This window comes from Castanea sativa, chromosome 12 (genome assembly GCF_040712315.1).
Source record: "Castanea sativa cultivar Marrone di Chiusa Pesio chromosome 12, ASM4071231v1".
NCBI lineage: Eukaryota > Viridiplantae > Streptophyta > Magnoliopsida > Fagales > Fagaceae > Castanea > Castanea sativa.
Genome location: NC_134024.1, coordinates 45,031,647 through 45,045,249, shown reverse-complemented (window position 1 = coordinate 45,045,249; position 13,603 = coordinate 45,031,647). Strand labels below are relative to the sequence as shown.

The 13,603-nt window shown below is 30.5% G+C and overlaps 1 protein-coding gene across 4 annotated transcripts; it reads left to right on the top strand.

Annotated features, from left to right (window-relative positions):
- The first annotated feature begins 3,535 nt into the window (after positions 1-3,535).
- Positions 3,536-10,737, top strand: LOC142621007 (UPF0481 protein At3g47200-like). Of its 4 annotated transcripts, XM_075794332.1 has the most exons (4): positions 3,536-3,692; positions 4,413-4,469; positions 6,283-6,372; positions 9,248-10,737. In XM_075794332.1, exons 1-4 carry the CDS (start codon positions 3,672-3,674, stop codon positions 10,535-10,537), a joined length of 1,458 nt encoding a protein of 485 aa, XP_075650447.1. In that variant the 5' UTR covers positions 3,536-3,671; the 3' UTR covers positions 10,538-10,737. The 4 variants fall into 4 exon arrangements, with proteins under 4 accessions (XP_075650447.1, XP_075650444.1, XP_075650445.1 ...); XM_075794329.1 differs by lacking the exon at positions 4,413-4,469; XM_075794330.1 differs by lacking the exon at positions 6,283-6,372.
- The last annotated feature ends 2,866 nt before the right edge of the window (positions 10,738-13,603 follow it).

Here is a 13,603-nt window from a genome sequence, read left to right as displayed (position 1 = left end):
ATTTTATTAGTGTAAAAGCAGATTTTATCAATGTAGAAACATAGATTCAATTATTGTAAAATTCAAACATGAAAAAGCATTCAGATTTGGCGTTTAAATTTAGAAAACACGATTTCACTAGGTGTTTTATGAGAAAACAGCGAACAATTGTTTAAATAGTGAACATAAAATAATTTACGCAAAAAAGAGAGTGAACAATTTTTATGAGAAAACAATGAACAGTTTTACTTAATGTAGAAATTAAATTCATATTTTGAAATTAAAATCTATGTATTTTACAATGCTTCTATTTAAATAAATAAAAACATAAAAAAGCTACTTATGTTTATGTTTATGTTTATTTGTCGATAATCCAAAAAAAAAAAGTTACAAGGTACTCGAACTTAGTGAGCTGGAGTACTATAGAAATAAAATAAACAACATTTTATATTTATGTTTATTTGTCGATAATCCCAAAAAAAAAAAGTTACAAGGTACTCGAGATTGGTGAGCTCGAGTACTGTAGAAATAAAATAAACAATATTTTATGTTTATGTTTATTTGTCGATAATCCCAAAAAAAAATTACAAGGTAATCGAGCTTGGTGAACTCGAGTACTGTAGAAATAAAATAAACAGCATTTTATTTATAAAAGGTACTCGAGCATGTTATACTCGAGTATTGTGTTGCATGATACTTGAGTATACCAAGCTCGAGTACCACATTACTTGTTTTATTCGCCAAATTTCCACCTGAGCAGTGCCACGGTGTCAAAACTTCTAGGAACTCGAGTGTCTTAAACTCAAGTTCCAAATGGTACTCGAGTTTGCCAAACTCGAGTACCATAAAAGTGGTATTTCCCTATTTAGTTCCGAAACAACGTTTTTTTGCTAGAAATTTCTGAAAATTGTGGTATTTGGCCATTTTGGCCAAAATATCCCTATATATAAAAAGTGCCAAGTCAGTTAGTGCTCCAGTACTTGCGCTACACTACTTTGTTATGTTCAATTTTATAGTGCTTGCACTACAGTTTTTCGGTTTGTTCATTATCCACCGTTATGCTTGCCTCCGTTGAACTTGCATATATAATAATAATAAAATATTAGTGGATTCTAGTTAGCTTAACTGGTAAAGTCTCTGATGGTTGTATAAGAGATCTAGGGTTCAGTCCCCGCCTACACTAAAAACTGATTGATGTCTTGGTCTGATAATAAAGAGTTATTATTAGGAGCGAACGCCATAGGTTGAAACTCTTTCAAAAAAAAATTTAATAAAATATTAATACAAGTTTTCACAATATTTTCATAATTGTTGAGAAATTGAGATGTTAATTTTTATAATATAATAAAAAATCATACGGAAATCAACCACACCTAAAAATAAAGGTATTTTGAATAAAAAAAAGTGCTACATCCACAACATTTTCATAACAAACCTTAGATAGTAAATTGTTATTCTAATTTAAACTTACTAATAAAATTACTTTTTTACCTACTAATAATAACCCGTAACAACCTGCTACTTATGATTTGTAATGAAAATATTGTGAACATAGCATTTTTCTTGTGAAAATATTAAGACATCTTGTTGTGATCACAATATTTTCACAATTGCTGAGGTATCAATTCTTTACAAGTCAAAGTAAAGTATAACAAAGTTGTAAAAGTATTATGAAAATGTTATGCCATTCTTTGTGTTTCTAGAATTTTTTTTTATTAGTCAATTTTTGTTGAGTCAAAATTCACAGTTTCATGTACAGTTTTCTTGAGTTGAATTTTTGTATTTTTTTCTTTATGCACTATTTTAAGTAAAAACACATAGTTTTACACAAAAACTTGGAAATGTATTGATAACTTTTTCTTTTCTCATAAATTTCTTCTAAAAATATTGCTTATACCAAGCCCTTAGACATCCAATAACTATTTCCATATGTTAAAACTAATTCAACCTAATTAAAGTTACTTCCGACTTAAAAATTCTCTAAGAATTCTAGAATTTAACTAAAGTATAAAGACAAACTTCTATGATAAATTTATTGAACAACACCATATTCCCATTAAAAGAATAAAAAAAATTGTGCCTATTCAATATATTTCCATAATGAATAAATTTTGATAAAACATTAAAAAATGTCATAGTATCACAATAGCAAATATTGTAATAGGAAGTAGAAAGTATATACATAAATATATCAAAAAGTATCTTCTTTTACCTACTAAAATGAAACAATTCAATCTGGCTATTTATTTACTCTACGTATCTATCAAACTAACAGTGAAATCATCTATTAAAAGATTTCTACCACAAAGAACTTCCACCACAAATCTTTGAAGATTAAGAAAATTCGAAGAACCCATGATGAACATGAAAAACGTGAAGCACAAAAAATCTCTAACAAGCACACAGCTAAAGATTAATTGCAATTTCATTCCTAAGTTTTTTTAGTGTGCGTTTGGGAGGGGCTAAAACGCCCAGCATCTGCGTTTCAGCCCCTTCCCTTTTTCTTTTTCTTTTTTCCCTTCACTGGGACGCGCATTGTGTACTGTTCATTGGCCATGAACAGTGATTTTAGGCCAATGAACAGAAATTTTAAGCATGAACAGTATTTTTTACACATTAAAAAATTATTTTGCTACAGTATTTTTTAGTTTTCAGTTTCAGCTACTTCCAAACGGACCCTTAGTCCACTTTCCAATCCATGTGGAGGACATCTTTTGTTCGAGTCAAGACTACGTTGACGAAATACTTCAATTAAAGACTTTTCTAAGGAGATCGAATCAGAGGATTATTCTATTGTATTAAAATCTAAATATAGAGAATTGTACCTATAAATTCATCAATACAAATCAATACAAATTTATACTTGTGAAACATATTCAATTATTTGATTTTAAAACTTGAAACTTTGTGTTTACAGTGGGGTCAAAGTAAACTCAAAAAGAAGCAAACGTCAATCCACAGTTTTTAACTTTTCAAGCGTTTTTTTAACTTTTCTTCTCTGTTAAGGGCTAAGCAACAAGACAACATTGAAATTTGAACCCGTTCCCTTTCATAAGTGGCGGAGCCACAATCGGACCGAAGGAGACTATGGCCCCCCAGAAATTTGGGGAAAAAATAGTAAACAACAGAAGTAAAAAAAAAAAAAAAAAACTTAAAAGTCAAAACCTCTGGATTGACATCTGTTTCTTTTTGAGTTTACTTTGACCCCCATTGAACTGTTTTTTTTTCTGGATTGGCGTGTAGACTACAGCCTTGCATCCTCCAATAGCAATAGGCTTCACATTGATTGACGTCTAATGTGTCCCGGTAAATGGTATGGATTGTATCAACTTGACTTACCCAAGGTTGATGCAAGAAGACAGGAGAAAATGTGACGAAAGGTCACGGAGAATAAATGACGTAATAGTTGCAGTGGTCTTTGAAAAAAACTTTTTTAGAAACTGAAAAAGTGTTGATAATTTTTTTTAACTTTTAAGAAAATTTTATAGAAAATAAGTAGTTTAATGTGTACTTTCGACCCTATATATATTGCAGTGGTCTTTTATAGTTTATACCTTATAGTATCTCACAATCTCAAATGCCCTCTCTCATCTTTTTCTTTTTCTTTTCCCACAAATCGCATCTCGGTCCAGCATTCCTATCTCGCCTTTGACTGCTAGTGCTAGTGCTAGTGCTAGTGCTACACAAACAATATGGCAACAGGTGCGACTGAGGTATGCTTTCGTAATATAATATTTCCTCGTTAAGTTCCAATTGTCTATCTATCTATTTATTTAATTTCTTGTTATTTATCTTGCCGAAAATCATCTCTTTTTTATACTAATTAAATCTTTCCATACAACGATTAGTTAGGGAGCTGTTTATTTATTTTTAACTTGTCTTTGTTTAAGTTTTTCTTTCTTTGAAAAATTCCTCTTTTTTGTTTAGACGAGAGATTAAAAACTTAAATTCAATGAAAATGTGATTAATATAACAAAAAGTACCTTCTTTTACCTACTAAAATGAAACAATTCAATCCGACTATTTAATTACTCTACGTCTCTATCAAACTATAGTGAAATCACCTATTAAAAAAAAATTATTTAAGTACTAAAATTATTTGTTCAATTAATTATTGTTTCAAAAGAAACCATTTTAAAATTCTTCATTCAAAATTACCATTGTCATCCAGTTAAAATATTTGCAAATCTTTTATGTGATTAGCTTTACAGGACAATGGAGGAGGACGATTAAATTTATTTATTTTTTATAAGAAGTTTATAAACATTAAATAAAAAATGATCATTATTCTTGTAACAGCACTGCAGCAGTGCATTTTAACATATTAAAAGATTGTGCCATAGAATGAACTTTGAAGTCAAATTATAGCGTATTGTACTTCACACGGTTCCTCCCCTAGCGTTTTTAAATCCTAGTGGCTCTTATCTTGATAGGCAGGAGGCTCTTCAACTACAACTGAAATCCAAAATTTGGAAATGTCAACAAGTGAGGTATGCTTGTTAAGTTTTAATTGTCTGTCTATCTATTTATTTAATTTCTTGTTATTTGTCTTGCCGAAAAATCATCTCTTTTTTATACTAATTAAATCTTTCCATACAACAATTATTTGCTAAATTTTCTATCATTTTTTTTTTTTTTTATTAACAGACAGCAGCATGTCTTATCTTTGAATAATAATAATTTTTAAAATACCGTATGAATATAATATAATTGGTTTTAGGCAAAAAACACTATTTTTGATCTTATATTTTGGATTCACAATCAATTTAGTCTCTATATTTTTGTAGCAATTAATTTAGTTCCTGTAATTTTTATCTTGTAATCAATTTAATCCTTACTGTGACTTGGCAAACGGACTGCACACTTAAGCTTACATGACAAGTAAAATAATATTAAACAAATTTATTTGATATTTGAATAATGTCACGTCAGTATTTAAAATTTATAAAATAAATAAAATAATATAAATTTCCAATATTAAAGAAATAAAATTATTTGTAAAAAAACCTCAATTTTTCTGCATTCTCTTAGCAACTAAACACGCCAACACCTAAACACAAAATATCATATTTACCGATCACCAACTCTCCTAAACAAAAAAATAACCCAAAAATCCAAACGCAATAGCATCTTTGAAAGAACATGTTCGGTCTAATCCTCTCTCTTCTCTTTTTATTCACGCATACCCACTTGGAGCAAAACAAAACCTTTGCCTTGAAAGCCAGCTCGTTAAATTGAACCATTAACTAGGAAGAAGAACACCATTTGATGCAATGTTTTGAATCCCTTCGTCCATCAGATTGGTCAAACCTTACCTTTTTTTTTTTTGTTAATTTATGTGATGAGAAAGCACAGGTCCACAAAGTTAAGCAAATAACTCAGTTATGCCAACGGATTATCCAAAAAAAAAAACTCAGTTATGCCAAAGATGCATCACTCTGCTACACGATGTGGGAGTTTTGTTCTGATTTGGGTTTTCTTGCTTTGGTTTTGCTTGAAATCTTACTTCTTTCATAGATTGCAAACATTTCTTTTTGCCTATACCAAGCCCTTAGACATCCGATAACTTTTTCCTAATTTTAAAACTACTTTCAACCTAATTAAAGTTACTTCTGACTTAAAAATTCTCTGAGAATTCTAGAATTTAACTAAAGTACAAAGACAAACTTCTACGATAAATTTATTGAACAACGCCATATTCCCATTAAAAGAAAAAAAAAATTGTGCCTTTTCAATATATTTCCATAATGAATAAATTTTGATAAAACATTTAAAAAATTTCATAGTATCACAATAACAAATATTGTAATAGGAAGTAGAAAGTATGTGCATAAATATATCAAAAAGTACCTTCTTTTACCTACTAAAACGAAACAATTCAATCTGGCTATTTAATTACTCTACGTTTCTATCAAACTACAGTGAAATCATCTATTAAAAAAATGAAATGAAATTATTTAAGAACCAAAATTATTTGTTCAATTAATTATTGTTTCAAAAGAAACCATTTTCAAATTCTTCATTCAAAATTACCATTGTCATCCAGTTAAAATATTTGCAAATCTTTTATGTGGTCAGCTTTACAGGACAATGAAGGAGGACGATTAAATTTATTTATTTTTTATAAAATTTTTATAAACATTAAATATAAAATGATCATTATTCTTGTAACAGCAGTGCATTTTAACATATTCAAAGATTGTGTCATGGAATGAACTTTGAAGTCAAATTATAGCGTACGTATTGTACTTCACACGGTTCCTCCCCTAGCGTTTTTAATCCTAGTGGCTCTTATCTTGATAGAAAGGAGGCTCTTCAACTGCAACTGAAATTGGAAATTTGGAAATGTCAACAAAATCTAATATAATACCAGACATATTGCCAACAAGTGAGGTATGCTTTCATAATATAATACTCCTAGCAGTTGAGTTTTAATTGTCTATCTATCTATTTATTTAATTTCTTGTTATTTATCTTGCCGAAAATCATCTGTTTTTCATACTAATTAAATCTTTCCATACAACAATTAGTTGCTAAATTTTCTAACATTTTTTTTTATTAACAGACAGCAGCATGTCTTATCTAGTCCCTACATTTTGAGTCCACAATCAATTTAGTTCTTATATTTTTGTAGCAATCAATTTAGTTCTTATTATTTTCATTTTACAATCAATTTAGTCCAAGTGTTATCTCACTAACGAAATATGCTTACATGACAAACCCTTTATACACTAAAATTTTGAAAAAAATAATAAAATAATATAAACTTTCAATATTAAAGAAATAAAAATATTTGTAAAAACAACCTCAATTTTTCTGCATTCTCTTAGCAACCAAACACACCAACACCTAAACACAAAATATCATATTTACCGATCGCCAACTCTCCTAAACAAAAAAATAACCCAGAAATCCAAACGCAACAGCATCTTTGCAAGAACATGTTCGGTCTAATCCTCTCTCCTCTCTTTTTATTCACCCATACCCACTTGGAGCAAAACAAAACCTTTCCCTTGAAAGCCAGCTCGTTAAATTGAACCATTAACTAGGAAGAAGAAAACCATTTGATGCAATGTTTTGAATCCCTTCGTCCATCAGATTGGTCAAACCATACCTTTTTTTTTTTTTTGTTAATTTATGTGATGAGAAAGCACAGGTCCACAAAGTTAAGCAAATAACTCAATTATGCCAAGGGATTATCAACAAAAAAAAAAACTCAGTTATGCCAAAGATGCATCACTCTGCTATACGATGTGGGTATTTTGTTCTGATTTGGGTTTTCTTGCTTTGGTTTTGCTTGAACTCTTACTTCTTTCATAGATTGCAAACATTTCTTTTTGAAAATCAACCATTTCCACTGAAATTTGTGGACCCACTTGAGCAATCTGACTTATGCTCTCTTCAATCTACACCGTTTCTTCAGATTTCCTCTTCGGACAATTCTTATTTTTTTTCCTTCTTATTTTTTTTGAATCCCAACCGTTCGCAAAGTCAATCCACATAGCTATGAGTTACCAGCAAACCCAGTAAAGTTGATACTTTGACCTTCAACTCTACAATTCAAATTTTAATTTTAAATAGAGAAATTAATTTTTCTGGGTTTATGTTGTTCTTCTGGGTTCAGGTTCTTATTCTTTGTTTCTTTGGGTTTATGATTTTTCTTTTTTGTTCAAATTTTTCTTTTCTTTTCTCCTTTAGAATTAAGAAATTAATTTTTGTTTATTTTTTTAATTTAAATGTTGACATGGCTTTCACTTAAAATTATATCGTCAAGCACCGCCTCATCCATCAATAATTTCAGACAAAGAAAAACAACAAAAACAAAAAACCTAACTCTCTTTTTTTTTTTCTTTTTTTTTGTTGGGAATACAGAAAGAAAAGCTATAAGAACAAATTATGGTCAGAAAGATCGGATTCTGACAGCCGAATAGCTTTTTGTTAAGAAAGATATTACGTACACAACATTTTCACAATAAATCACAAAGATTAGTTGTTATTGGTTCAAATTTAAACTTAACACGAAAATTACTTTTTTGCTCTAATAATAACAACTAGTAATAACCTAATACTTAAGATTTGTTGTAAAAATATTGTGAATATATCATTTCTCTTAACAAGAGAGAGAGAATAGTATCAATATTTAACGGCTAAAAATATACGAAAGAGATTTCAGCGGCTTTTTTCTTCTTCATCATCATCTGGGTTTTTTTTTTTTTTTTTTTTTTTTTTTTTTTTTGGAGTTCCCGCTTGGTAATGAGAAATATGAGAAAGAGACGGAGTTACAATGAGGTGTTGTTTTGTTTTGTATGTAAAAAATAATAATTAGGTATTATTAGAGCCTGATAGAGAGAGCCCTAAAAAATAATGATGAGGTTTTAATTTGTGAACCCTATCTTGAAATTTAGGGATCATGCGTCTCGCACGTGACTTGGGGGCTAAGGGTCAACTCATTTTGTTAACTTTTACTGTAATGATGTGACTTTGATTATAACCAAACCTCCCATGTATATCCTGATTTTTTTTTTCCTTCCTGTTCATTTTATGGTTGTTGATTTTGTAAAATTTTTTATATAAATAAATAATTAAATAAAGTTTTGTTCACATATTCTCTTAGAATATTAATTAATAGACTATTTTAATAATGTTTTAATATAAATTTTATAGGAAATATAAATTTTTTTTTTTCATAAAAATTTTAAAAATATTTTATAAACAAATATTTTAAAGACATTTGTTAACTTTTTTCATCCCAAATAAGTGAAAGTAACAATTTTTTTAATTAAAATAAACAAAAATGAAACAATTCTATATTTTAATTTTAATTTTCTTTTATAGGCTTATTTTCACTTAAAGTTCCTTCTTTTACATACTAAAATGAAACAATTTAATCTGGCTATTTAATTACTCTACATCTCTATCAAACTACAGTGAAATCATCTATTAAAAAAATAAAATGAAATTATTTAAGTACCAAAATTATTTGTTCAATTAATTATTGTTTCAAAAGAAACCATTTTAAAATTCTTCATTCAAAATTACCATTGTCATTCAGTTAAAATATTTGAAAATCTTTTATGTGATCAGCTTTACAGGACAATGAAGGAGGATGATTAAATTAAAATTTTATAAACGATTAAATATAAAATGATCATTATTCTTGTAATTTTAACATATTATAAGATAGTGCCATAGGATGAACTTTGAAGTCAAATTATATCGTGTTGTCCTCACCTAGTGTTTTTGATCCTACTGGCTCTTATCTTGATAGATAGGAGGCTCTTCAACTGCAAATGAAGATGAAATATTGGTAAATGACATCCGAGAAATGTTTGCAATGGCGAAGCAAGATATCTCAACTGGGAGTTTGGGTTTGATCAGTGTTCCACATCACCTTCGCAAACTGGATGAGCAACCCTTCACTCCTCTGCTTATTTCAATTGGCCCTATTCATCGCTCCAATCCAAACTTACAAACCATGCAAAGAACTAAAGTACAGGTTTGTGAGCGTTTCTTGGAAGAGGCTAAGATGGACTTGAAGAATTTCGTAGAGTGCGGTGGATCGTGGGAAAATGAAATTCGCTCTTGCTATGAAGAGACTATTGTGTCCAGCATAAGCAGAAATGATTTTGTGAAAATGATTCTGGTGGATGGGATGTTCATTCTTGGGTACTTCTTGTACTTTATACCACCTATCAAATTTTTGGGAGTGGACGGTAAGATGCCAGAATGGATGCTTACAATTTTGAAAGCTGACTTGGTATTACTTGAAAATCAGCTTCCTTTTTTTGTTTTAGAGAGGTTGATCCAGAAAGCAAACTTAGGAAATCGCTCTACTTTAATGGAACTTGCTTTTGATTTCTTTCAATGTTACAACTTTCAAAACATGGCCTTTCAGGAATTGGACTCAGAAATAGAACACTTCACAGATTTGGTTAGATTGTTTTATCTAGGTAAATGTGAAGACTTACCGGAAAGAAGCTCTGGAGGGGCTAAACTAGCATACTCTGCAACCCAGCTGCATGAGGCAGGAGTCAAGTTTGAGAAGGCGACAAAACGTTATAGAAGGAATAGAGGCTTCCTTGACCTAAGGTTTGATTCAAAGAATGGAGTGTTGGAAATCCCATGCATTACATTAAATGATGAGAAAATACGTCTTATTCGAAACATTAGTGCATTAGAGCAATCCTCTTTTGTAGGGCACACATATGTTACCGATTTCTTTGTCATCTTGGATTTCCTTATCAATACTTCCAAAGATGTAGATTTACTTTGTGATAAGGGAATTCTTGTTAATTACCTTGGCGACAGCAAAGCAGCAGCAACAGTTGTCAACAGTCTTAACACCAATATCTTATGGGATTATATGAACCCTAGATACTCAAAAATATGTGAAGATTTGAATGCGTTCTATAAGAAACGTTGGCATAGATGGAGGGCAACGTTATGTCGTCAATATTTTAGCACTCCTTGGAGAGCTGCTTCTACCAATGCTGCTATTATCCTTCTTGTGCTCACAGCCATACAAACTGTATGCTCTCTGAAGTCCACAAAGTGGTGACAAATATGTAGTAGTTTTGCTAATCACTTTAGCCTTTGTTATCTGTTAAGTATCTTTTGTTTTCAGTTGTTACTGTTTTGAACAAGGGTTTATCCTTACCAATAGGAAGTCTTTTTGAGTGTGATAGTGTTGGAATTGGATCAGATAAGCACAGTGCTTATCTATATCCGTTTAATTATCCTTTTGAGTTCTGTAATAATTCTATTCAAGACTGCATGTTTTTCAATAATAATTTTATTAGAAAATTTATCAGAAACTTTAATTGCTATTTGGGAGTTTTGGTTTTTATCATAGATTCAAATTGGTTGTAGGGAGAAAGGACAAAATTGTGATTGGCTTCTTGTCACGTGGATCCATCTTTTTTTTTTTTTTCCTAATCACAATCAACAGCATGAAGAGTTGTGACGAAAGTTGTGTATTTTTTTGTGGTACTAGAATTTTTGTTTTCTATTTATTATGCATTAGGTCCTATCAATAAAAAAAAAAAATACTATAAAATATTTATTATGCATTAGGCAAGATAAATAAATAAGCGTGTTATATTTTGTACAGATTCTGGGAAATTTTGATTTGTACATCATGCACCATGTATGCCAAGAAAACCGTGGCTGATTTGTACATTTCCAAATTTTAATTTTTTATTACAAATTATTGAGTTGGCAATAGCACTTTATGGTCACCACTAATTTTGGAAGTTCACGTATTTGATTTGCCACTGCAATTCAAATAATCCCATTAAGCTCACCTAAATTAAGAATTGATTTCAGAACTCAACTGCTATCTTAGCAAAGATTCTCAATACACAATATAACCTAGAATGTCCAAGTTCAGACATATATAATAGCTAATCGGCAAGCTATTTAGCCTTATTAATTGCATGAATGGAGAGGAGAAGCATTTTAAAGAGAAACCTTTTCCTTTAGCTATTATCTTTACTAGTCGCAGACACGCGCATTGCGTGAGATAATTTTTTTTTAGGGTGATCTTATTAAATATATTTGGGGTAATAGGTAATATCACTCTCCCATTCTGTTTATGTTAATAACAAAATATTTTAAATTTATTTAAGAATCTGTTTATAAATGTTTAACCATGGTTAGTAAGGACACTACTCATAACTTTAGAATTAAAATACAAATTTATAAAATACCAAAACATTTGAAATGACAAATCTCTCCATAACTCATTGGGAAAAGAAAAGGGGGAAAAAAAAGCAAAAGACATTATTTAATATTTTGAAATACACTTTAATTTAAAATAAGAGAATTTAATTTTAAAATTAAGGATAATTTTGGAACCTACCTTAAGCACAAGCAAGTTAGTACACAATATTTTAATATTAATTTAACAAAGTTTGGTCAAACAAATGTAAAGGATGAAAATATTTTTTCCTTTCAAATTTAGGGTAGAATGTCATTTCCTCAAACCTCAAGGAAGGGGAATGTAATTACCCCTATATTCTTCTTCTTCTTCTTCTTCTTCTTCTTATTCTTCTTCTTATTAATAATTGAATTTTCATTTTCTTTTAAGTTAATAAAAACCTTACATAGACCTTTTTATTTATTTATTCATAAAATATACAATTTTTTTAACCTTTACATATCTTTTTTTCAATGTGAATCTTTACATATACTTTAAGTAAACTCTATATATTCCACTTCTTTAGATGTGTAAAATCATAGACTACTACTTCATAATGATAGTAGCTAATTAGTTTTATCACTTTTTTTTTCATAATTTCATTTATAACATTTTTTTACTATTATCATATATTTTCTGGCTAATGATTTTCATAACGAAGTTAAATGAGATGTAGCATCATTTATTAGATTTTTAAATGTAATTGTGTATGAAGATCACACACACACACACACACACACACACACACACACACACATATATATATAAAGTTAAATGAAATGTCAAAAAAGGGATTTTAAAATTTTCTAACTTTATTTCTTATGTAATTTCTATTATTACATGAGAACATCTACTTTTAGTTATGAATTAGAGTTTGATTAGTTTTAAGTTTAAATATATTACTATGATTGTGTTTGTAGGGGTATTGGGCCCAGTAATTTATGAAGGATGGCCCAACGAAGTCTTTTGGGCTAGAAACCCAAATCCGAAGACATCAAAATGATCGTGGAGTATCTAAATGTCCAAATACGTCCGAGGAGTAGATTTGTCCTCGGATTGTTAAGCCGAGGACATAGGAAGAGAAGTTTAGTGTCCCCGGGTTATGTTATAAAGAATCCTACGACTATGGGAATACACGGTACACGTGGAGGACAATAGAAAGAGCGGTGGAATGTCTAAAGTAAAGCTGCTACCACCGCCCATACATTAAAAGCTCTGTAATTGATACGATGACTGTATAGATGGAAGGATGGGACCTGAGCATGGAGCTTGGAGCTTGGAACTTGGTCCCTAATCCCAGCGGGCTTTAGGGAAGAATGGATGGGACAAGTATCCAAAATCAGGATTGCAACCATAAAGTGGAAGATAATAAATAGAAGGGGAGACATACGAAGAAGTGAGAGGCTTTTTCAGGAAGAAAAAGAGCCAATAGTAGATGATAATCAATATTTGTATCCAAACTCAAGGAAATATTATTATAAACTATCCTCAGATTTCGTCCGAGGAGTAATTCTCAGTCTGACTTTTGCAAACAACTCTTTAATTTGTCTCATTGGGCCCAAAGCTCGTCCTTTCCCTGATTGTCTAAACCATCCTTGAAATCTAGATTACAAACCCATCTTCTACAAATTTATTGTAAAGAAAGGCCTTTCAAGCCCATCTCCCTCTAGTCATAGTTTGGGAATTTGAATTGTGTCCTTACAATTGGCGCCGTTTGTGGGAATTTAGTCTTTAAGGAAGTTTAGGACATCATGGTAGGATCAGGACCACAACGCAGCGCGGAGTCCGTGGGCTCCCAGCGTGAGGATCACCCCTTACATCCTGATCACGGAGAGAACCGAGAAGGAAGTGTACATACTACACACACCATCAGAAGTGCAAGCCATTCGCAAGGAGGAAGCAGAGTTCCTTATGAAAGAAATGTCA